Source organism: Taudactylus pleione, unplaced genomic scaffold (assembly GCF_031769625.1).
Source record: "Taudactylus pleione unplaced genomic scaffold, aTauple2 ptg000135l, whole genome shotgun sequence".
In the NCBI taxonomy this organism is placed as follows: Eukaryota; Metazoa; Chordata; class Amphibia; order Anura; family Myobatrachidae; genus Taudactylus; species Taudactylus pleione.
Window position 1 is genome coordinate 4,854,450 of NW_028284537.1, and position 27,199 is coordinate 4,881,648.

Consider the following 27,199-nt stretch of genomic DNA (forward strand, 5'->3'; position numbering starts at 1 on the left):
ACTACTATAGTATACCCATTGAGATCACTTTTCATCAGTACCGCTTTAAAGGTGCCTACACGCTAGGCGACATTTTACACGATTTGCCCGATTACGACGCATCAGAACAACAAATCGTGTAAAATATGTCCAAATTGTGTGTCCGCTCACGATCACGATGCACGTACACGTGGGTCGTACATCGCATCTTCAGATCTGCCATGCTGTAGGGCAGATTTGACCATCTCGGTCACGATACACTGGAATAGTTAGGAGGCATGATAGATCGTTTGTCACATTGGACAATTTTAACACCAAATTGTGTCCAGAACTGCCGGGGTGCTGCTGGGGAGAGTTCAAGGGGAAATCGGACACGAGATCCCAGTGTGACCACTTCAAAGTGTGTAGGCACCTTAACAGTATGGTTTCTTCTGGAATCTTACACATCCCACACTAGGGCCTCATTGGGATCATAAGCGTAAATACCAGTCCTGGATGGCCAACTGGAGTGCAAAATTGTATAGATTTATTTTGCTAATCATCTCTCCTAATTGGATATTCAGCTGGACCAGGGGTCTTCAAACTTGGCCCTCCAGCTGCTGTGGAACTACACATCCCAGCATGCACTGCCACCTTTTTGATATAACAGCATGCTAAAACTATGTGCAGTGCATGCTGGGATCTGTAGTTCCACAGCATCTGGAGGGCCAAGTTTGAAGACCCCTGAGCTGGACAATACATTTTTACTTGGATACTTGTATCTCTTTCTGGAGATTGTGGGCGGTATCCAATCAGCCCCGATATTTTATTTCGGGGCCGATAAAACAGGGATTTTTCGTCAATAATCCCCACTCTTCGACGATTTTTTTTCAATCCTATCCTACTTGTTCAGATTAACAAATAGGATAATTTGCCCGAAAACACAAAGGATCCGTGATAAATTCAAGGCACTATGTGTTTTTGCCATTGCGCTGACAAAATCACGGCACTTTTCAGGGGGTTATATTTCGAGACACATCAGGTCCCAAAATAAAATCCCCAATAAGTGCCAGCAGCGGGCTGGACCTCGGGGCTAATTGGATAGCCCATGGGGATCCCATTAGCGCCCGAACCGTGTTTGGAGGTAATTTAATAACACCCTATGACTATTAGGAATATATCGCTACTATTTAAGCCAGAAAGACTTGAAGATTTCTTTGAAGAGCCGGATATTTTCAGGGCTGCAATTTTAATAAATATTATAAATCATACGTGCAAATTTTTTCTATGACTTGTTTGTCAACCTGCAACGTGATCGTTTATTTTCAGAAATTGCATGTATTATCTGGTCCCACGGATATACCTATTGCTATTCTTTACAAATATTTGTATTCACTGCACCACTTAGCGCTTCCCCAGCAGTTATAAGGAGGTCCACGTCCTCCGCAGACAGCTGATTTTTAGTATAATCCTTGCAAGAGCTTTCTCTTTCTCCAGGAGCTGTGACTGTGGAGATGATAAAACCCTAACTGCATGAGATTATCGCTTTACAGCCATATTCATAAGACCGGTAGGAAATATCCTGAGCTGCTATCGTAACAACGCTGCGTCTGATCCAAAGTCATTTTGAAAAGGTAGGCTTGATGCGCGGTTCTCCGTGTCCGGGGTCACAACCAGCGTCCGACCCCAATATGTCAAGAAAATAAGCAATTGCCAACTTGTGAACTTCAGCATAAATATTTATAGAGCTTTATGCTTCATAACACTCCATGTCTTCACATTAGGTTTTTGTTCTCCTAAACACATGGGAGGTAGGAAGAAAACTTTAAAAGGGTTTATAGACAGGAAAAAAAATAAAAACAATCTATCTGACAGAGGGGGTACGGAGTGCCCAGCAGGGCTTCCCGATTTCCATGGCGCTGCAATCTCGGCCTGCGAAGGGGTCTTACAAAGTAATGCTATCCTCTATATTCGAAAGCTCAGGTCTATTTTATTTTAGATTATTCTTTGATCTCTTTTTATCCTATTTGAATCTGAACTACAACGGAGGCACGGCACAAGAACACGATGCCCTATTCTGAGAACGAAAGTGAGATAATGTCATCTCGGGGCCACTTCATACATCCATCGTCCAGGAAAGACGGTCGCAACGGCCCTTCCGCAAAAAAAATAGAGGCGATGACATTTGGACATCAAAATGTGTGAAAATGTTAAACAATGACCCGATGTTTACAATTGTTTTTTGTTTTTTCTTCCTATTCTCTAATCTTACAAATATTCAAACAGCTGTTTTATCTGAAGGTACAGTCAGGTTATTTGATGCTTTGTGTATGATACCGGTGAGGCGTAGCTTTCATCTTCAGTGAAGGAGAAACAAATGGCTGTATCATAGTATTGGGTCAGATGTTTTGTCGGTAATCGGAAATAAAGCAAAAAAAAAAAAAAAATGATAAAACCTTTCCCAGGTCTGATAAACAGCGTTACATAAAATCAAGAAAAAAGAACAAAGCTTAATAACTGATTTCAGGGGCTATTGGCAACTTTATGGGTGTATATCAATAACCTGTGAGAGCTACACCCACATAGCCCGACTACAGCCAATAACCTGTGAGAGCTACACCCACATAGCCCGACTACAGCCAATAACCTGTGAGAGCTACACCCACATAGCCCGACTACAGCCAATAACCTGTGAGAGCTACACCCACATAGCCCGACTACAGCCAATAACCTGTGAGAGCTACACCCACATAGCCCGACTACAGCCAATAACCTGTGAGAGCTACACCCACATAGCCCGACTACAGCCATTAACCTGTGAGAGCTACACCCACATAGCCCGACTACAGTCAATAACCTGTGAGAGCTACACCCACATAGCCTGACTACAGTCAATAACCTGTGAGAGCTACACCCACATAGCCTGACTACAGTCAATAACCTGTGAGAGCTACACCCACATAGCCCGACTACAGCCATTAACCTGTGAGAGCTACACCCACATAGCCAGAGTACAGCCAATAACCTGTGAGAGCTACACCCACATAGCCCGACTACAGCCAATAACCTGTGAGAGCTACACCCACATAGCCCGACTACAGCCAATAACCTGTGAGAGCTACACCCACATAGCCCGACTACAGCCAATAACCTGTGAGAGCTACACCCACATAGCCCGACTACAGCCAATAACCTGTGAGAGCTACACCCACATAGCCCGACTACACCCAATAACCTGTGAGAGCTACACCCACATAGCCCGACTACAGCGGTGCTAGAAAGCTTGTGCATACTTAACAATTTTCAGAAATTTGTCCTAAATTTGACCTCCAAGTATTCAGATCTTCATCTAATGCTGGTCATACACTATACAGTTATCAGGCCGTTCCGTCCGATACAGGTGGATCCCCCCCCGACAATTGCTCTGTGTGTGCGGCAGACCGATGCTAAAATATCAATCGGTCGGGCGTGCCGGATCATACCACCAGCATGTCCATCCGATGCAATATTTTGTAAGTTAAAAGTCGGCCGCATCGGACAGTGTATGCCCATCAGCGGCTGATCGACAGACATTACGCCTTTGATATCTGCAGCGTGTCAGGCTGCCAAATAAAATGTCTGCCGCTCTGACGGGTATTTTATCTGGCAGTGTATGCCCTGCATTCATTTTAAAATGGATACAGAGAAGACAAAAAAAAAAAAAATAATAATCAACCACAAAAATATATACTTTTTAATTTATTTATTGAGCATAATGATCACATTGAATGAATGTCAGAAAAAAAGTAGGTAAACTTCTAGGATTCAGTAACAGATCTACCCCCCTCCTTGAGCAGTAATGACCCCAATAAAATCATTGATGGTAATGGATGACCGGTCCTGCACACCAGCCTAGAGGCATTTGGTCTCATTCCTCCTCACAGAACTGTAATAACTCGTGGATGTTGCTGGGCATTCGATTAAGGTCTCGAAATTTCTTTAGAATTTTCTTCTTTTGTGCCGGAGAGTGGATTAGTGAAGGCCAAAATCTTTAGGAACCATTTTGTAACTTGTCCCAATCTTATGAACATAGGGCCCGATTCAGACCTGTACGCTATGCTGACCTCGCATTGAGCTATTTTTCGCAATCTGCGCATGCGTATGAGTCCCAATGCGAGTGCGCAAACCAGTCATTGCGATGGGAAAGTGCTCGCCTGTAGCCCGCAGTCGGGCCGCTATTTTCAGTGACAGATAGTGCAGTCTGTGGGTGGTAACAGGGGAAGGCGCTTGAAAACGGGGGTGTGGATGTGCGAACGCAGGCGTGCCAGACCGTCAGAACGGTGTTTAATGGGTGTGAATAATTAGCAAAGTAGCGTCATTACACACGTGACTGGGTTGTATTTTAGCCAGAACTGCTCGCAATGTTGTGGTGGGAAAAGGCTACCACAAGCGCCGCGAGCAGCTCCGATGGCTTTCGATGTTCCCGATTAAACCTACAACTACCGGAGATGACGTGTGTTGCGAGTGGCAAAGGGGCGTCTATATACAGGTGCGAGAGCATAGTGCGGCCGCTCGCTATTACTTAGTGAGCGGCTTTACACGACGCAGTGCGAGCACATGATTTAAATAGCCAGCCCCTTTTAGCCAGCGAGCGTCCGCAAATAGCGTCCGGGTCTGAATCAGGCCCATACTGTGTGAGAGATACAGTATGTACCATCATTGCATGATGTGTAATCCAATCTATATGGCGTAGACCAGACTTTGGTAGTGTAGACTCTTCTTGCCTAAAGATCCAGCCCACACGGCCAATATGGTGGCCACGGAGCTAGTAGGGAGAACCCTCCTTGCTATGGCGCCATTATGGGCAGTACCGGTGCTAGGCACCGTGTATACACAAACAAGCTGCGGCACTGGACAGGAAAGTTTTTAAGTCCAGGCACCATGTTCATTTAGCCAGGACCAGTGTAAATGCATATATTACATGCTGCAAAGCACTGGGGACCAGTACAGATTAACTCCCAGTACTGCCAGTGCGTTGTTTTACGGCAGGGATAGATAACATATGTATGTCTGACTGCTCGGTGCTCTCTGGATACTAATGACAATTTCCTTTCCACTTAAAAGTTTCGTCTGTGTGTGGAATAATAGTAAAGGAAGGACATCTGCTTCTTTAAGATGGTTAGAGAAATCGCAGTTCAGCAGTTTCCCACCCCGCACCACTGACCTACAGTACGATCCCAGCGGCATCGCCACGCTCTTCCCCAACGCTATCCCCTCTGGTTGATGTCACCCTCGTCGTTTTCGGAACTTCCTCCAATTTAATTTTTCTTCTTTTTTTCGTTTGTGCCCATCTTAATTTTTGCTGAGGATGACTTAGAGCTGCACTGCCTGATTGTACCTAGATAACTGCTACATGGACCACAAAAGATCAATATCTCGTGTCAGATACATAAGCACCATGTGTTCAAAGACAGACAGCTACTGGACCCCAGAGAATAGGACACCTGCGACATAACTACCAAATGACTGCCCTTTAGTACATTGTGGCACCAGTAAACTCTGTAATGCTCTATACTATACAGTGACATTAGTGATTGGGTAATGAAACCACATGCCAACCTACCTTCACTATTATATATTGCTGTGTTAAGATATGCTGACTGGTGCTAGAGTATACTGCTCGGTATTAAGATATGCTGGCTGATGCCACTATATACTGCCACGTGAGAAGATATGCTGGCTGATTCCAGCATATGCTGCTCTGTGGTAAGGATTGCTGTCTGCTGCCCCTGTACACTGCTCTGTGATCAGGGAGGTGTCAATTTGCCAGACCTCTGGCTTGCAGGTGCCAGATTACATGACCTCCTGTGAGGGAGGGGGGTGGGGGTGGGGTCGGGGGTTGGTGCCAGAGGTGCAGATTCACAGGACCTCCGGGTGAGGGGTTTGTGTTGCTAACTGGAAAAGAGGAGCGACTGTAGTGTCAGGCAGCTAGTGAGAACTGTGAGGGGGCGGAGCCTCTCTGCAGCTCTCAGTGCACAGCTGCAAGGCATACACCTTGCAGTATTATATAAAAGATGAGTGTTTCTGTACCTGAGCTACATGGCATCTATAGTTATGTCCGATGTAAAAGGTAGTAAATGTTGGGGTGATATTGTGATGATTTGTCATATTGGAACGACAAACTGTCTACATTGTCTAGGGTGTACCCTCAATTGCGCACTCCCGCGGATGACATACGAGAACGTTTGATTGACAGCGCTGCACGTTCAATCAAACAATATCGTGTTTGCGACAGTGCATTTACTGAAGGACAAAACGAGATATCGTTCAGTCGTTCATTACATCGTCTAGTGCGTACTGGAAATCAGTGATGGTCCAGGGCGAAGGGAAATCGCCCGGACAATCTGCACGATTGCCGGTCATCCTGATGTGTACCCCACCCAAGAGTGAAAGTTGTAGCACTATACATATTTACTAGTGATGGTAGCATTTGTATGTAACAGATCTACTCTTCTGTACCCTTAATTGTCTGCGTCAGACTTAGGCAAAACTGATCCTTCAGGCTCAGGCTGGTTGTAGCTCCACAATAGCCAACCAAAGGTAATGGTTGTCATTTGAACAGAGTGTCATAAAATAGCAATATACACAATTGAGCAACCTTACTTAAAGTACGAGCAGTATTCCCTATCGTTTAGATCAGTTACAGCCAGACATATTCCTCACAATTCAAGTTTTCCGTACCATCTGTGGATCTTTAAAAACGTGTCTATGTTGGTAATGGGTACACCTGTGCACCAGCTAAGACTTCTGGAAAACATGAATTGTTAGGGGTCCCTGGGGATTGAGTTTGGCCACTACTGCTTTAGATTACCATTTTTAAAAAGACAGCTAGATAGAAAAATAATAGTCACGAGAAAAATGGCATTTCTTAGATTTATGATTTAAGACTGCCATCTAGTGGATGTTTCATAAAGTGGCTGAGTTTTATTTTATTTTAAGAAAAAGAGTAAAATAATAAGAATGCAACATAAATCATTTACGTTATTGTGCAATGACGAGAAGTAGGATATGGCCAAAATCTTGATGCCCACAAACTCTTTTTTTTTTCCAAGTGCCAGTGAAGTGGCTTCAACGTCTTTCAGATGGCATCAATCAAACCAAGGAGTCAAAAAGTCATATAAAGAGATCAATCAAATAAACAGAGACAAACCCAATGAGTTCACCGGGGGTGTACAACTGACAGGCCGTTAAATATTATATTTTTGTGGCCTCCATCTTACAGCACAAAGAAATAGCACCAAATGACTTTGGTGTTAATTGATTACAAGTTGGCACATTTTGTTTATTAGTAGTTCTATAGCGTGTACAAGTACACACACACTCTTCAGGAACATACCAACTGAAGGTAGCACCAATGTGTCACCCTAATGGACGTAGACACCAGACGAAGGAGGGAATGACTGTACGATTTCGACATTGCAATCGTACAATCGTTCATCTTCCTGTGCAGTGGGATAATGGGCTGTATTCAGAGGCGGCCGTACGGTCTACGACCGCACGGCCGCCTCGATGTTTGTCAAGTGCGCATGCGCACGAGGGAGCCAGCTCCTTCGTGTGCATGCGTGAGACCCGCTACGACCGACAGCGCTGGTCGTAGCGGGTCTCTTTCCAAAGGGGACGAGCTGTCGATGTTGATTGACAGCTCGCCCCGATTGGAAGGCGGGCCGGGGGGGTGGCAGCCCAAACGGAGGCGTTCCCATGGGAACGCCTGCCGTTTGGGGGAGGCCCCACTGACATCACTAGTGATGTCAGTGGAGAGCTTCCGGCTCTGACAGAGCCAGAAGCTCTCCGGGGCTTACGACAAGCGAGACCCTACCCTAGGGTCTCGTCGTAAGCCCCGATGGTCGCGATGGTCAATGACCATCGCGACCATCACCCTAGCGGTCGTTAGAGCTGTGGGTGTTAACCCACAGCCTAACGACCGAAACAGAGGCGGCCGGTCAGGATGCAAGCGGCCGCCCAGTTTCTGAGCGACCGCTTGCATCCTCCGACCGCCTCTGAATGAGGCCCAATGTGCTACACTGAACAATATGTCGTTCAGTGCAGGGACCCTCTCTCATCCCCGAACATGCAAGCCTGTCATTATCGGCAGATTGGCCTGCATGTTGAGGCGATGATAAATGTCAAAAACGACCAGCGGGAGCGTGCATCGCTGGTCGTTTTCAACATTTTACTGGGCGATTTATGAACGATTAATGAGCAACTGAACGATAACGATGTCGTAATCGTTCAATCGCTCATTTTAATCGCCTAGTGTGTACGCACCTTTAATCCCCTATCACATAAAATACAGCAGCTCTATTACTCTGTAGAATGCACAAAATATGGACACAGAACAAATGCTCCCATTTGGAAACTGCCTGGGGTGTCTACTGCTCAGAGGCACCCCCCAGTCATCATCTGTCTTATGTTGTGCTTCCCAGAAACCAGGTCACCCAGGACATAGTTCAATCAATCCACACAATGTAATCAATGCTTCCTTCGTTATTGCAGATGCAGTCAAATAGCAATAGGCATTGGTCCAAATTCTAATTCATTCTGTTAATCCGCGCGCAATAGGAGACTGAATTAAAGGAATTAAAGAATACTGATTAATGAACGACTGAACCTAAAATGCAATTAGCCTTAAGCAAAGAGCTACTCATTCCAATATATGTAAAAGCTTTTATACTTGGACAGAATTTTCCATTTTGGACATTTCAGAACATATTAATATCAACGCATTATAAAAGGTTTGTCCTCTATAAGTTATAGCTTATGCAAACAATCCTGTAACTTCAGTGCTGTCTATACATGGTTTGAAAGGTTTCTTTTCTTGTTACTTAGGATGCAGTCCATCAGATGCAACACGTCCCTGCTCTGCCTCGGATACAACACATCCCTGTTCTGTTTACAATATAACACATCCTTGGCTCTGTCTCGGATACATCAAGTCCCTGCTCTGTCTCCGATATAACACGTCATTGGCTCTGCCTCAGATACTCCCACCTCCAAGAGTTTGTCCGTGTTGCTTCCTACTTCTGGAACTCTCTCCCTCTCCCCATCAGACTCTCCACCTCTCTACAAAGCGTCAAATGGGCTCTCAAGACCCACTACTTCATCAAAGCCTTCCAGCTCTCATCCTAACCCCATACTCTTTCCTCCCTGTATACCCCTTCTGTGTCACGCATGTTTGTCTGCCCCACCCCCTTAGAATGTAAGTTCTCACAAGCAGGGCCCTCTACCCTCTTGCTCTTCTCCTTAATTACACTTTCATCTACTTCTTACTAGGACACCTAACGCTTGGTTGCTTACGCCCTGTTGCTTGTTTGAGTGTTATGAACGCTAATGCAGCAATACAACATGAACCTGCTTTGCCTATGATACGACAAGTCCCTGCTCTGCCTCATATATAAAACGTTCCTGCTCTGCCGCCGAAACAACAAGTCTCTGCTCTGCCTAGGATACAACAAGCCCCTGCTTTGCCTCCGATACAACACGTTCTTGCTCTGCCGCCGATACAACACGTTCTTGGTCTGCCGCCGATACAACACGTTCTTGGTCTGCCGCCGATACAACACGTTCTTGCTCTGCCGCCGATACAACACGTTCTTGCTCTGCCGCCGATACAACACGTTCTTGCTCTGTCGCCGATACAACACATTCTTGCTCTGCCGCCGATACAACACATCCCTACCGGGTCTCCTAAACAACACGTCCCTGGTTCAGCATCAGATACAACACGAGCCTGCTCTGCATCAGATACAATTGTATCCAGTAGACAGCTCTATGTTGAATCCAGAGCAAAAAATAAAAAAAACAACTCTCTCAGATGAAATAAACATTGCTTAAAACCATATAAAAAAAGCAATGTATTTAGCCTAAATTACAGGAGGATATTTACACAGAAATAAGTAATCGAAAAGAAGTACATCCACTTGAGGCTACAACTTTTATAAACGTTGATCACTTTTTAGCCAAGAAGATTCAAAAGACCATTAACATCTAAATACTGCAAATTCCTAATTATTTGGTAAAACTTAAACAACTTAGCAAACTATCAATTACCCAAAAGTATTTAATGCTCAAAGCTGCCTGGTTCTCCCAGTGTCCGATGACAGCGCGTGGTCTTGTGTGGGTGGATGATGGCTGACAGCTCCTAATTTGCAGATTTCAAGCTTTAATCGTGTGATGAATTTGTTGGCAGGATCAGTGGAGATCTGTCTCCATTCATCTTTATTTACAAGCAATTTCCAGCCGCAGCATTACTTCCACTTTCCTGCTCCTCGCACACAAACACTTTCTTTCGGTGCAGTAAACACTGATGGAAAGAGTAGCAAAACTCCATTTTTAAAATATTATCCAGTTGTAAGGAGGGGACACAGTCAATATCCCGACCGCAGGAATCCCGATGGTAAGTGGCGGGGTTAGGGGGAGGGTTAGGCACTAGGGAGGGAGGGTTAGCGTTAGGGAAAGGGGGAGGGTTAGGATACTGACCAACAAGTGATGGTATCCCTACCTTGTCAAGATGTCGGCGTCGGGATTCTGCCCGTTTCCCCTCTGTCGGCGTGCCGGGATGAGAGGTGGTTATTAGTGGAAAGACACAGGTCATTGGTGGATCTAAGAAGTGATAATATTTCACAAGAAGATTTGAGGCGTATAACGATGTGGTTGATGAGAGCCTTGTATAGGACAGTGATTTTCAACTGGAGGTACACTACGCAAGATTTAAAAATTGCCAAAGCACACCATCCGGCGATACGGCATGTGCGACCAATAAAAAAACATACATATTGGCTCCCACAGGATTTAAACACACTATCCACAGAATAAACAAAAGCCATCACATTGCTCCCACAGAAAAAAAACAAACCTTGGCTGGCCCCCCACAGAGAAATATCGTGTACATTGATTAACAAAAAAAAAAAAAAAAAACAATAACTTGTCCCTCACATACTGCAGAGCTGTCAGCAGCACACGGGCAGGCGGGCGTCCAGGCAGGCATGCAGTAGAGAGAGCGGGCTGGTTGGCTGGCTGGCGGCCAACGCGGCTTGCGTGACCTGTTATGTCACGACGCCATGTCTAGGCAGGTGACAGCCCGGGCGCGACTGAACCTCCCAGAGGAGCTTAGCGGCAGCCCGGGCCGCAGTACTGTATAGGAAGATACTTTGATTTGTATTCAGGAGGACACTGTGAGCCGGTGTAGAGATTTGCTGTGATGTGGCGAGAGAGAAAGACAAGGCTTACAGCAGCATTCAAGTTGGATGGAATCAGGGAAGTGTGGTTGAGGGGAAAGCCAGATAGAGGGTGGTTGAACTTGCAGTTGCCTTTGAAAAGGACGAGATGTGTTAGCAGACATCACAGTGACAGGACTCACCTCTCACACTAACTGATCTCCCATTGATTGCTTAGCTTCCATCGAGCCAGTCTTAAATACTTAATCTAGCAGTAAACCATCCAGCGTGCAAATAACATCCATCCGCTTTCACACAAGGGGGACTAGCACATTCTGCTAATAGTGGACCTGTCATCGTAAAGTGCGGTAAATAGATCGGCACATATTTGGATGCTCCTGTGTGTACGGGGAAACACTGGAAATATATATGCAACAATGCTAAGCCAGTTACCCTTACGGATCAAAACCCTTGTTGCTTCAATTATATCCTGGAATATTGTATATAACATTCTTTGGTTTGTTTGTTTATCTGTCCTGTTATGCATTCGGACACCCCTACACATATTGGGATGAAACCAACGCGAGGTGGTCCAGTTGGATCCTGGCCAGGCTTTAGTGGGGTTAGGGTCCCAGTCAGACCTCCCGTTATTGATCACTGGGCAGAACTTTGACCCAGGGAAAATTCTGAGCCTTCCACTGGATGGATTTGGATGAAAACTTCACATTGGATCCCAGAAGACATACTAGGGGGTTGAGGTCCTCGTCAGACCTCCCATTGGAGAATGCTGGGCAGAACTTTGACCCGAGGAGCCTGTTCTGGGCCTTGCACTGGATGGATTTGGATGAAAAGGGGAGGCAATTGGTCTGGGATGACTAACTTAATAACTAGAAGATTTAACTCTGGGCAACGCCTGGTACTTAAATTGGGAGCATCTAAACACAGAGTCATTTATAAAATAATAAACTCATTGTCCAAACTGATAGATAGATAGATAGATAGATAGATAGATAGATAGATAGATAGATAGATAGATAGATATGAGATAGATAAATAGGATATGAGATATATAGATAGATAGATAGATAGATAGATAGATAGATAGATAGATAGATAGATAGATATGAGATATAGATATGAGACAGATAGATAGATAGATATGAGATAGATAAATAAATAGGATATGAGATATATAGATAGATAGATAGATAGATAGATAGATAGATAGATAGATAGATAGATATGAGATATAGATATGAGATATAGATATGAGACAGATAGATAGATAGATAGATAGATAGATAGATAGATAGATAGATAGATAGATAGATAGATAGATAGATAGATAGATAGATATGAGATAGATAGATAGATAGATAGATAGATATGAGATAGATATGAGATATAGATATGAGACAGATAGATAGATATGAGATAGATAAATAGGATATGAGATATATAGATAGATAGATAGATAGATAGATAGATAGATAGATAGATATGAGATAGATAGATATGAGATAGATAGATATGAGATATAGATATGAGACAGATAGATAGATATGAGATAGATAAATAGGATATGAGATATATAGATAGATAGATATGAGACAGATAGATAGATATGAGATAGATAGAATATGAGATAGATAGGAGTCATCTAGATGACCAACACTCCCTCAATGTAGAAATACAGCGTGACACGGTACCCTTCCTAAATGTAAAGCAGAAGCAGCATGCACAGACGGCACTCCTGATAACTACTATTCACAAACCAAACCCAAAAGCATAGGGCTTACATCCAACGTTTCCTGGCTATGTAATGTCATCAGTGAGCCCTGATGAAATCACATTAAGTCATGAAACACTGGATATAATTTAAAGCTCAGAAAAAGGGCACCTTCGCAAAAATCCTTTACCTAGGTGGGCGCATTACTTTAAGACGATTGTCCCTCGTCTACAAAACAGGCACAGATTGGAGGAAAGCCTTTCCATCAACAAACCATATTCTTTGCTGTAAGTAATAACAGCGCCACTTTAAATACAGATCATCCTGGCAGTACCACGGTCATGGATCCTGCCGCTAATGCAGGTCGATATAAACTGATCAGTGTGACACGTATGAATAGAGTAGAGTTACAAAGATAGGCATTTTTGGATTTGTTTCCACTTGAAGAGATGTCAGTGCAAATTGAAGCTGCCCAAGTGCGGTATGTTTTTCTGCTACCTTTCAGAACAATAGCCGCCCGTTCTGCGTGCAGATCAGGTTTCTTTGCTACGCAACAATCAAATCCTCATTCACACGAGGGTCTTCTTTATAAAAGAGCAATTTCATGCTGCTCCGTCCCCTGTGTTATGACAGATACGGTCTGCAGCATTTCTTATCAAATAACAAATTTTGCCTTTTTTTTTTTTCTTCCACCTTTTATTTATTTATTTTCAGCTGGCGGTGAAGGAACGCAGCTGTAGCGTAATTGAAGTGGGGACCCGGAGATTTGCCGCAGCGAACGAGCGAATGCTTAGGACACAGATGAAAAAGCTCTGCTCCCTCGCTTGATATCAAATCCGCTCTCCCAATCGATTCTACAGTATCTCAAATTGCATACATAAGGCAGGGGTTTGCAATTATACTTTCATTGATTAGTCATTAATGTTTTTAATCAGGTTCTGTCCGGAGGGAGTGCACGTTTCAGCAGTTTGTTTTAATCAGAAGAACAAAAAATACTCAGCGTTGCAGCCCTTTAAGTCATGTGGGGGGGAAGCTACAGTTATTTGTATAAATAAATTGCATATTGTTATAAATAAAAAATAAATAAAAGGGCTACTAAACTTCAGAAATCGGTTATCGATTTACGGCTTTATTTTTCATAAAATATGCAGGAATGAATTATATGGGAAATTCTCCTTTCAATGGATTCTATTATCCAAGCAGATGTGTTTATTTTCAGGGGGTCTTTGCATACATTATGCAATTGTCAGCAGATCGGGGCGATAGTCGCATAGTGCAGGGGTCTTCAACCTTGGCCCTCCAGCTGCTGTGGAACTACACACCCCAACATGCACTGCCATAGTTTTAGCATGCTGTTATATCAAAAAGGTGGCAGTGCATGCTGGGATGTGTAGTTCCACAGCAGCTGGAGGGCCAAGGTTGGAGACCCTTGGCATAGTGTATGGCTGCGACCAGTGGCAGCTCCAGAGGTGGGGCCGCAGCGCAGTCCAAATTTCAAAATAGGGGAGCCACACCACCTGCCATTTCACACGCTGCCAAACATCACTGGCTGGGACTCACTGGCAGCTGGCGTGTCTCCCCTATTTGAATTTTGGACTGTGCTACAGCCCCACCCCTGGAGCAGCTATTGGCCGCAACCGATCAGCAATGATCGGACATGCAAAATCTTCCAACATGCCCGACTGATTCCATCATTGGTCGGCAGCATCTGGCAGTGTAATTACCACCGGATGCCGTAAGTCATCATCAGTTGGATCGTCGACATTCTAATTATGTTGACATTTCATCAGTGCCGACATTATGAATATCGATGTGGGTAATGTCGACATGCTGCATGTCAATATTGCGGCCATGTCGACATTATGTCAACAAAATAGATCCAACTCGATCTGAAGGGTATATACAAATGTATCCAATGTATACACAGGGGCTTAAGCTGGGTACAACACACTGTACGATATATCGTTCCGAAGCGGACCGGAACGATATACCGCACAAATCGTATAGTGTGTACGCCCGATCCGTCATTCCCGACGGTCATTCAACGCACCGTCCCATCTGCTGTGCTGCCCACCAGAGGGCACAATGCAATGAGCGACGTGCTGCAGTTACGTGTAGTATGTAACGATACATTGCGCTGTCGAACTTGCAGCGTGGAAGGCGCTTGAAATGCATCATTACATTTGTATCGCAGTGTCGCACAATCGTCTGGTGTGTACACAGCTTTAGTTGTTGGTGTATCCAAGGGCAAGACAGATAAACAAATCAACTAAGACAACAGCAGTCTCTGAAGGTGCAGTCACTCTTTAAACGGTGTGTTTAGCAACAAATCAATGAAAGATATTGGCCATACTCTTGGTCATTAAAACAAAGTAAATTTTGAATTACAGAGCTACATAACATTTACAAAAATGAAGAGTGTTTACTAAAATGCTTTTCTGACAGCAAACATGTTTATAAATAGGGAGTGGGGCTTCTCTATCTCTCACCACTCTGAGAAGGGGAAGCAGCGGAGGAGCAACAAACATAACATAAAATAAGTAACTGGTTTACAGCCGCTAATATAGCACAAATGACGGATCTAGACGTAAGGACATGACCAGTGAAGAGTGAAGCGTGTAGGCTGCTATCTGACATAAGAGCTTTTTGGCCACCCAAAGCAGACATTACGTGTTCAGCTTCAGTTTGCGGAAGATGTTTCCTAATATGTGTGATATGAGTAGGTGAGGACTAACCAATCGACCCAATACATATTTTAAATAAAAAGGTTTGTTCTAAGTGGCTTCTACGGTATGGCATTATAGTTGCTAGATAAGTTCCCTTCTTATTTAGGTTTTCAATTACCCACTTGGGTGTTGCACTATTATTATGTTTTTATTGTTCTTTGTTACTGTACCAACTCTGCCTGTGAAAAAAACAATAAAAATTAACTATGTACAGTACCTAGCTGCATTCACTGACAGCGAATCCTTCTCTATATTCGATAAAGGTGACTCTTGGTGATCGAAACAGCTACAGGAAAAAAGGATCTGCAAGCCAAAACAGACGGGTGTGGATCATTAGGTGTACATTGTCTAGATAGACAATGGTTAGGTAGACAATGGAAGATAGACAGGCAATAGATAGACAGGGACTGAAGGTCGACACAATAAAGGTCAACTAGTAACAAGGTCGACTGGGACTGAAGGTCGACGGGCAATAGGTCGACGTGTACTGAAGGTCGACAGGCAGTAGATCAACAGGGACTGAAGGTCGACACACTAAAGGTCGACTAGGAACAAAGTCGACATGTACTGAAGGTCGACGGGGTCATTAGGTCGACACTCATAGTCGACATGCAATTGATTTGACACATTTTTTTTTAGGGTTAGGCACTTACCCCGACGGTTAGGGTTAGGCACCAGGAGGGAGGGTTAAAATTATACATGTGTCGACCATTTGCATGTCGACCATATGAGTGTTGACCGAATGACCCTGTCGACCTTCAGTATGTCGACCTTTAGTGTGTCGACCTTCAGTACGTTGACCTATTGCCTGTCAACCTTCCGTCCCAGTCGACCTTCAGTCCCTGTCGACCTATTGCCTGTCAACCTTCAGTCCCTGTCTATCTATTGCCTGTCTATCTTGCATTGTCTATTTAGACAATGTAGACCTAATGACGGGATACCCATGAATTCACCAAGGATAACCACCATACAACACATGCATCATTAGAATTCACCAACACCAAACCAGGATTAATGATGACATCCTGGATGCTTGCCTATCAGTTAACATGAGCGAAAATGCTGTAAAAGCAACATATTATAAAAGAAAATAAAAGATACATGATTGGTTAATGTCACAATGGAAGAAGAAAGTGGTCATTCGATCGTTAATTTGCCGGCCCCAATATCAGAGCCAATTGTCTCTTTTCCTTGTGATCTGTACAACAAAATACAACGCAAATCATGGTGGTTAATGCTTTAAAGACATTATACTAGTTCTCCAATGTCAGTGTATGTGCCATTGTGCATACAGAGGAAGACAGCACAATCATAATGGGACCTTCACAACATAAAATCCAACCAGAAACGTATTTTCAGCCTGCATCAAAGCCTCCAGCCCCCGAAAAAGCAGAACTTTAGGTTGTGCAAACAATGATGTATTAACATCTAACGAGGTTGTCGCCCTGTCCAACCAATGTCTGAAGACGGCTCTGCATGGATGTGAATTCTCCCATGCAGAAGTTGCTGCAGCAACAGCAGGGGCGGGGGGGGTTCGGTGTTGTGCCAAACGGTGAGGCACCCTGGCATTAGGCACACATAGGGCCTCATTCAGAGGCGGTCGTAGGATGCAAGCGGTCGCTCAGAAACAGGGCGGCCGCTTGCATCCTGAACGGCTGCCTCCATGTCGGTCGTTAGGCTGTGGCTTAACACCCACAGCTCTAGCGACCGCTAAGGGAGATGGTCGCGATGTTCGCGACCATCGGGGTTTTCGACGAGACCCTAGGGTAGGGTCTCGTCAACCTTAAGCCCCAGGGAGCTTCCTGCTCTGATGATGTCAGTGGGGACGCCCACAAAAAGGCAAGCGTTCCAAAAGGAACGCCTCCGTTTGGCTGGGCACGCCCCCGGCCCGCCCAGCAAACGGAGCGAGCGGTCAATCAACATCGACAGCTCGCTCCGTCTGCTTCGAGCCCGCTAACGACGGGTGATCCGTCGTTAGCGGGGGCTCGCGCATGCGCACGACGGAGCAGTCTCCGTCATGCGCATGCCCTGTGGACCAACATCGAGTCGGTTGCGAGCGCTCAGCGCTCGCGACCGACTCTGAATAAGGTCCATAGTTCTGCCATTTTGGGGAAGGGACAGAAAAATAAATTTTTAGTGTAGTTTTTATTTATTTCTCATTTACCCCTTACTACACTAAAAATTTAAAAAACCGCAGCCTGTTTTTTTGACCCGAGACAACGTTTGTAGCCCGATTAGTTTTTGCAAAACACCCACGTCCAGGCTGAGAACGCATTAGACAATCATAAAGGGTAAGCAGGACGACGCATGCATAGGATTTCTTAAAACATTTCGACATTCCCCAGGAGGGTGCATAGCGAAGGGGCAGATCTTACAGACAGATTCCCATTTCACTGTAATCTGAATGTAACGTTACCTGGCCTAGAAAAGACAAATCCCATTCCCATATAACATTAGGGTTACAGCAGAACGTATATCATGTCTCCCGGAGATCTCCAGCTCTAGGAGACAACTGTGCCAGAGCAATTTCTCCATCCAATTCCATACATCATACATATGACATATTTATTTATTAGATACAAGAAGCTGTTTAGTACGATAATGTGTATTTTCAGCCCAGGCTCGCTTAGGTAAGTGGAGATCACATCACAAAAGCTTCATTTCTTTATCCAGGTAAAATGCACCATTGTCTATGCAGGCCATATGTGATCTAGGTTAGATGGGAAAGGATTATTGCCCTAGAGATCTAATAGAAGTATAAAATATTCTACAATGATAAACAAGGTTGTTATCCCCAGAATTACTTAAAAAAATCATATGGACACAAGTCATTCAACTAATGGTGCGTACACACTGGGCGATTAAAGTGGACGACTGAACGATAACGATATCGTTATCGTTCAGTCGTCCACTTTATCGTCCATTTTTAACACAAAAAAGATGAACGATGACGACGACGCGCGTTCCCGCGGGTCGTTCGTCATCCTCGTTCATCGGGCTGACATGCAGGCCAACCTGACGACCTCGTCAGGTTGCTGCATGTCAGGGAATGGGTGAGAGAGCCCGGCGCTGAACGATATCGCTAATGATATCGTTCAGCGGCTGTGCTCAATGTCATGAACGACATTGAGCACAGCCTGCCGGGGACACACTAGACGATATCGCTCAGGGAGCATATCGTCTAGTGTGTATGCACCTTTAGAGAGCTTTGCGTTTGACGATTATACAAGTTCCCATTGTGTCTAGTGTGCAGGAGATAAAAGTCGATCGGAGACCTAGAACGTGACGCGCACAATGCCTGATGAAGTCCAGCCAATAGCAGAACGAAATGCGTAGGAAACAAGTCACACTGCATCCCTTGCACTAGCTCAATTAGCAAGAGACAGTTTAACGCAGGATACAGCTATCCCATCGCAGCACATACAAACACCTCCGCAAGGCTACCAGATGCACCACATCCAAACCCTGACTTAACCCAAGTCCAGAACAGAGTAGACCCGGACCCCAATACTAGCACGTTTTAAAGAAACTTTATTAAGCAAAAAGAAAAAACACAAAAAAGTTAAGCACTGCAATTACTAAAAAGACTGGCAATAATATCTGTCCACATCAGATGAAAACTCTAAGGGGTATATTGACTAAAGTGCGGGTTTTCAGAAGGGGAGATGTTGCCCATAGAAACCAATCAGAATCAAGCTATTATCTTCTAGAAGGTGCAAGTTAAATGATAAGTAGAATCTGATTGGTTGCTATGGGCAACATCTCCACTTCTATTAACCTGCACTTTGGTAAATAGACCCCTAAATGTAACTAATGGAAATTTTTAAAAATCAATACGTGACCCGCTACCTACAGTTTTGACTGATTTTAATAGAACATTTACTGAACCCACATCTTGCCCTTAAGGTTGCATTCCAATGGTGTCATTCACTTGACCCATAGCAATTATTATCAATATATGATTATTCTGTCAAGCTGTATGATGTAACACTATACAGATGTATCCTTACACATCTTTGCTGCAGTCGTGCTCAAAAGCCCCTTTTGGCGCTCCAGGTCCCATGAGATTCTGCAAGCGCCGGCCGTCTTTTTGAGGGTTTTTTTTTAAAAAAAATGCAACTAATTCACAATGTGGTGCAACTAGGACGCCCCAGTAGACTACATGCAGGCCATTCTGACGTTGCGGCTGACGACCCCATGCAGCGGGATGCTGCAGGGGAAAGCGTGTCGGGGGTGCCGGATCGTCTAGTGTGTACAGGTCGCTTAATATGTTAGCTCGCCGGCAGGAGGGGGGTCGCCGGTCTCATCGCTGCGTACACATGTCATCTAGTGTGTACGCACCTTAAGCCTTGAAGAAAGATAAAGTGCCAACCAATCCGCTCCTAACTGTTGTTTTCCAAACATATCTTGTAAAGAGACAGTTAGGAGCAGATTGATTGGTACTTTATCTCTAGCCAAGGCTTAGTACATAGATCCCTCAATGCTGTGTGATCCTCTTCCTCTGGACCTCATGCCAGATGCAGGTGCCATGAACATACTAGATCTTGTCAATTTTTTCCAACCATCTTTCATAAAGGAGCTTAACCAATCCCAAACACATCATAGCACAGTGCCATCTATGAACCAACCCTGCAGGGGATTTAAGAGGCTTTGGCCTCTCCCAGCAGACCAGTTCTTTCCGAAATGCACGCCCAGCCATCTAGAATTATAGACTCGAGTATCTGTACCCAATAATGTGCGTTCCGGTCATTCTGGCCATAACAGACGCGGACTTCACCTTTATCACATCCGGCAAGTACCCTGTACTCATCACAGCAGTGCGGTACTGATCTCTAAAGGTAGGGGGAATGTATCAATCCTTCTTAAGAAATAAGTGGACAAATTTCCAAACAGCTTCTAGCTGTCATCTCATAGAATTAACTTGATAAATGAAAGCTAGAAGTTGTTAGTTGCTATGGACAACTTCTCCATTAGTTTCCTTTTTGAAGGTTTGATACTGTACACCTCCCCCTTGGTCATGAGAATTAAATGCTACAATAAAGCCTGCTTCATCTGTAGAACCTGATTAGATGTTCATGTGTGACTGCATTCACTTTTAACTTGACTAGTGCACTGCATGACCTTCATCAATTTGACATTCAACACAGCCTGAGGAAGGGGCCAGGTGCTGTGAAACGCGTCGCAATTTTAAGTGAGAATTTTATTTTCCTTTTATGCCTTATTTCTTAAGCCTCATTTTTAAATTTAAATACTGAAAACGATCTCGTTATTTTTACAATTTGTTTATCCATGACAATAGTGAGTTGTACTATGATGCCATTAATCTAACTAATAAATTAATTGATTATTGTTTATCTATTTTTTGTTGGGTAAGAGGGCGCTTGACCACTTCTATCGTATGTGCTGACACTGCCTATAACAGTCCTATATTGCTCGGCTCCCATTTATGGAGAGTAAGGGACCAGATCTGCACAGCAGAAGTGTAACAATGAAGTTATAGTCTATGAAGTGCCCTTCTCAGCGCCGGATATACTCTCCTGCACAATTTCCTAATTCATGACGGAGGGCCCGATTCAGTACGCAATAGCGATTACGCAAGCAGTCGATCGATTGTTTTCCATTGCGCTTGCATACAAGCCGAACTGCGCGTGCGCAGCGATCGCATTGTGATTAGGGATGCACGAAGAAATCCATCGCAAAGTGAGTGACAGGCTGTCAGCGTTCAGGGCGGGTGACGGGGTGGTGACGGAGAAACGCAAGCGTGCCCGTCTGTTGGAACGCTGTTTCATGGCCGTGCATAAATTAGTCACTGCGATGGCATATGCAGTTTGAGTACTCACTGCATGCGACGAGACTTGCAGTTTCTGCGGCTGGTCAGACCTGGTGTAAATGCCGCGTGACTGGCCGACGTGCTTCGATGGTACCGATGTATACGCAGATTTGCGAGGTTGAAAGCATATGAGAAAGCAGCAGTGGGCATCTCTATGCCAGCAGAGCTGTGGCAGGAATTAGCAGATTATCACAGCTGCGTTGCGTGTGATTTCGCAGTTGCGATCGCAATTACGATTCTATCTGATTGAGGCCCTGAGTGCACACTCACATCAGAATGCAGCAGTTTTCTGGCCAGGATATTGCTGCTTGATATGATATCGATTATTTATTTTTATTTTGTTAGTCGGGTAATGAACGGTGAAGGGGGATGATGGTTATTTGTGATGCCATCAATTACAAAATCAACAAAAATTACTTGATTTAAAAACATAAATAAATGCCAGAATGATACTTTTACTTTTGTAAATGAAGAGGAGAATTTATGGCGGTCTACTTACCACTTCCCCCATAGAGGCGGCGCCCATGTGAGCTAAAGGTGCTGTATACGTAGAGGACTCGGAGTGCAGAAGACATTTCACAGTTTCATACGTCACAAAAAAAGCAGCAGCTAAAAAGAAACAAATGGAAGAGAGAGCTGACACACACAGGCATATACAGTAATGTCACACAAACAGGCTGCTCATCTCTATTAGGCACAAACAAAAGGACTTTCCAGGTCACTAAAGGAAATAATATAGAAACTGGCGCTTATTGTACCCAGCAGGGGATGTAGTCTGGAACCCGACGGTCTAAATGCCGACCGCCGGCTTCCAGACTACTTTATCCCGACTAGGGACGAATGACAGGCGTCTAAATCTACACGCCTGTCATTTGCCCGACGTCTGGAGACCGGCACCAGACATCGCGATAGAGCGGATGCCAGGCACCGCAGCGGACAGCCGTGGGCGGGGGGGGGGGGTTAGGGATCCCAGGGGGGACTTAGGGTTAGGCACCCCCCCGGAAGGTAGGGGGAGGGAGGGTTAGGGTTAGGCACCCCCCTGGGGGACTTAGGTTTAGGCAGCGGGGAAGGGGGGGGTTAGGTTTAGGCGCAGGGGGGGAGGTTAGGGTTAGGCACCCCTAAGGAGGGTTAGGGTTAGGGGGGTTAGGTTAGTAAATACTTACCTAGGGACGATCAGGATTTCCTCCTGTGTCGGGCAGACGCTGTCGGGATTTGAATGCGGCCGGCGGTAATACATATCACACCCCTCAGCAGTATTCTGAACAATTTGCACTTTGGACGATCATAACAGCCATGGTTCCCGGAGAGTGCTTGTGTTCTCTAACAAACAGTGGGAAAAGAGAGAGGAGAAAAAGGAGAGAGAGCGCGTGGAGAGAGAGAGCGCGCGCGCAGAGAGGAGAGACGGAAGAGAGGAGAGAGAAGAGAGGGTTTTTGGGCACCCAATGGGCGATATTCAATTGCTTTGCTGATGGGCAGCCCATTCCTTATCGTGTATGTTGCGCCCGCATAAAGCAGCTAACTACTGGGCGCGCAAAAGCCCACCTTTGGGCGGGTTTCTGCTCGCCACATCAGGCGAATGTGAGCAGAAATAATGGGCGCGTAGCACTCACACCCAATGGCAAGAAAAACTGAATATCGCCCATCAGGTGCCCATTACTTACGTGTGCCCAAAAACAATAGAAATCCGCCAACAGATAGATCTGTGAAAAATGTGCATGTACTGAGGTCCAAAGGCCGCGATTCATATCAGAGCGATGCTGAATAGCACAGGGAGGGAGCTCCTAGAGCTATTCAATTCAGCGCCATGTTAAGTCAGAGAATGCCAGTTCTCGCGAGTAGCCTGGGTGTTTAGCAGCAAGAACCGGCATTCTCCAACTAAAGTGCCGGGCGCGAGGCTGTAACAGCCACGCAGCCGGAACTTTAGTAGGATTTCTCCTTGCACCCTCAGGAGGGCGCGAGAAGAAATCCTTTAGTCGGACCAAACATCGCACCATAGTTTCATTGTTCAACCAGCAGACATCGGTGTAAGATTATCCACAGTGTCCCTTTTGCCAATATTAGGTAATAGCTTTTGGTTATCACAGTGGTTCCCAAACTTTATCGAATCACGGTGCCCTAGAGTATTAGAATTTTTTCCACGGAACACCTGGGCCAAAAAGTTTCTCATTAAGAAATTCAGCAAAAATGAAATGAAATAAATTGTGCTTATATGTCACCCGTAGGTACATTTATGTGGTGGTTGACAGGGCTGTGCTTCTTTTTGTCCACATATTTTTTTGATTGGCAGTCATTAGCAGTGGTTTTGCCTATCACACTGACTAAATATAAGTTTATTTGGTACTAGATCTCCAACCCAAGGCACCCCTGCAAGTGCTCTGAGGCACCCAGTTTGGGAACCACCGGGTTATGATTTCACACGGTATGTAGTCAAGAAGCCGGCGGTCGAAATGACGGTAGCCGGCTTCCCGACTGTGGGATCCCGGCATGGGAGTAATGACAGGTGTCGAAATCCCGACGCCTATCATTATCCATCCGCCGAAATCCCGTCGCCCGGCATAGTGAACGAAAGTAAGCCAGGCGTCGCAAGCAGATGGCCACAGGAGGGGGGGGGGGGGGGAGGGTTAGGTTTAGGGACTCCCAGGAGGACTTAGGTTTAGCCAACCCCCCGGGAGGGTTAGGATAGGGGAGGGGGGGTTAGGCACCCCCGGCGGGAGGTTAGGGTCAGGGAGCGGTGAGCGGTTAGGTTTAGGGACCCACTGGGAGGAGGTTAGGGTTAGGCACTAGGGTAAGAGATTAGGGGTAGGGGGGGATAGGGGTAGGGGTATAGGGGTAGCGTACTTACCTGCCCTGTCGGGATCTGAGCTGTTCGGGCTGCCGGCTATGGGATTTCAACCGACGGCCTCACGTCTGGCGGTCATTCATACCGATCCCTTTATCACCTGGTGTACACTATTGTGCTTATCTTTCTTACTTTCTGAAATCTGCAAATGGAGGAATTTGGCTGATGTACTTACTCCATCTGATATCTCCAGCTAAGGATCTAAATGTGCCCAAAGACCCCTTTGTTCTAAGGACCGGATTCAGTAGCGGGCGCAATGGCGACTATTTGGCATTGATTGCACATGTGTATAAGCTGCACCGTGCATGTGCAGCGATTACGGACGCACAGAGGAATGCACAGCAAAGTAAGTGACAGGCTGCCAGCATATGGGGTGGTGACAAGGGGGGGTTGTTGGAAAAGAGCAGTTGTGTTTATCCGTTGGAACGGGCGTGCATAAATTAGCCACCGCTAGTGCATATGTAGCATGTGCGCTTTCAGCGTACAGAGAGACTTGCAGTGTCTGCAGCTGGTTAGACCTGTTGGAAATGCTGCGTGACTGGCCGATGTACGTCGATGTTTTACGCAGAAAAGTGGCTTTGGACGGAATGGCAGCAGTGGGCGTCTATGTCGGCAGTGCTTTGGCGGGCATTAGCCTATTTTAGCAACTGTGATCCGTAGGCGATTGCATTTGCTTCCGCTGCTGAATCCGGCCCTAAGTTTGCTAGAAACGTGGAGTATTAAATTGAAGGTGTATATTTAGTGATTTGGAGTCATGCCAGAAACAGACTGGTATATAAAGTGGGAGCAGCATTAACCCTTTATATACACACGTGACGGCACCTTTGTGGTGGAAAGCAATGACGCTCTTCTTCCTCACTTTCCAATTACTTCCTGACGGCTTCCGCAGTTCTTAATACCCCCAATCTATGACCCCTGGCTTTCCAATGACTACAGTATCCTCTTTGATATCCCCGTGGCTTACGACACCTCCAGTGTATAACCCTTGGCTTTCCAATGTCTGTTTTCCGGGGTATCCCTGTGGCTTAAAAGACCTCCGGTGTATGATCTTCGACTTCCTGTTGATTGTGCTCTACTTACTGTAACTATGTGGCTTCTGAGACCATTCAGTATAGAGCTCAGCCTTGTCTGTCTCTCTCATCAGCTATTCATCTGTGGCTACAGCAATCCCCCTATTTCCTTAGCGTGCTGACTTCTCCCAGTGTTATCTCTCACCAGCGCAACAAGCACAGCAACAACCATACCTCATTGTGGAAGTCCCTGGTGAATACCACTTGTGCGTTAAATGGGTGTGATATATTTGTGGACATTCATCATGTCGACACTGCTGAAATGTCAACATGATTAGAATGTCGAACAAAATGTCCCTGGTGGACTAGTGGTGACTTACCTGGTCTGGAGCATCCGGTGCTTGGCTTCAACAGTGTCTTCCGGGTCCGGTGGTGGCATCAGGATCCTACATCGCTTCTAGCAGTAAGTATGGCTAACCCTTACCCCCCGTAGCCTACCCTATTCCTAGTGCCTATCCCTAACCTCCCCTCCCATAGCCTAACCCTAACCCTTCTCCTAGTGCCTAACCCTAACCCTCAGCCTAGTGCCTAACCGTAACCACCACTCCCACAGCCCAACTCTAACTCTCCCCCTAGTGCCTATCACTCCCCTCCCATAGCCGAACCCTCCTCTCCCGGAGCCTAACCCTTCCCCTAGTGCCTAACCCTCCCCTCCCGTAGCCTAACCATAACCCTCGTTCTAGTGCCTAACCCTTCCAACATGCAGCTAACCATATCCCTTCCCCTAGTGCCTAGCCCTCCCCTCCCATAGCCTAATCATAACCCTCACCCTAGTGCCTAAACCTCCCAACCAGCAGCTAACCGTATCCCTTCCCCTAGTGCCTAGCCCTCCCCTCCCATAGCCTAACCATAACCCTCGCCCTAGTGCCTAACCCTCCCAACCAGCAGCTAACCGTATCCCTTCCCCTAGTGCCTAGCCTTCCCCTCCCATAGCCTAACCATTACCCTCGCCCTAGTGCCTAACCCTCCCAACCAGCAGCTAACCGTATCCCTTCCCCTAGTGCCTAGCCTTCCCCTCCCGTAGCCTAACTGTCGGCCCGGCAGAATTTCTGCATTTCCCATGCTGACGTTCTGCAGATGCCGACATTGTAACATTGCTGACATCAAGAACGTCCGACATTATGCATGACGACATAGTAACTGTCAACATTAAGACTACATCCCCATTAGACTCTGGTCCCTGCCTCTGGTAGTGCTAGTACTAGCTGATAGGATAAGAATCCAGAAACCAGCACAGATGTGCGACTCACTGACATCTGACTGACTGACACATTTATAACAAGGAAAGAATATGAAAGTGATGATTTTACCATTTGGAAAGGATCCGATAGCAGTGGAAGGAACGCCGGCATAGATGCCTCGGAAACCACCGGATTTGGAAAATCCCTCAGGGCTTTGCAGTCTGGTTTTGAAGGTGTCAAGAGGGAATAAGATCAGGTCCACACACATGCCCGCTGTCCCGCCAGCCTGGAAGACAAGACAGGGGACTCTGAGTATGAAATGTATCATCAACCTAAAGACAGAAACAAAGCCACTGGGCCCTGACCAAACATCAGTGAGAAAGCAGTGTACTGCGTAAGGCGCTGCGGAACCTTTGTGGCACCATATAAAGGATAATAAGAATACAAATACTGTGCTGTACGGGATAACTGAGGCATTCCTACAAGTCTGTCCGTGCAGTTATACATCACACTGCATATATAGTACTTTGCCCTTCAAAAGTTTACTGACCAGTACAGTGGTTACAAAGGCTGATAACCGAAGTGTAGCGTGCACTCAGGTAAGTAACTAGGTCACATAAAATGTCAAATACAGTAGTTTATAGGGTTTAGAATTTTTCTTTATTGTAATATAG

The 27,199-nt window shown here is 45.6% G+C and overlaps 1 protein-coding gene across 1 annotated transcript in view; it reads right to left on the bottom strand.

Annotated features, from left to right (window-relative positions):
* The window catches only part of SLC25A26 (solute carrier family 25 member 26), a 173,556-nt gene that overhangs the window by 139,906 nt on the left and 6,451 nt on the right, over positions 1 to 27,199 (bottom strand). The window contains exons 2-3 of the mRNA XM_088473382.1: positions 26,655 to 26,811; positions 21,935 to 22,044 (exon numbers count right to left, since the gene is read on the bottom strand). Coding sequence (XP_088329508.1) covers positions 21,935 to 22,044; positions 26,655 to 26,811 — 267 coding nt within the window. The remainder of the gene's footprint in view (positions 1 to 21,934; positions 22,045 to 26,654; positions 26,812 to 27,199) is intronic.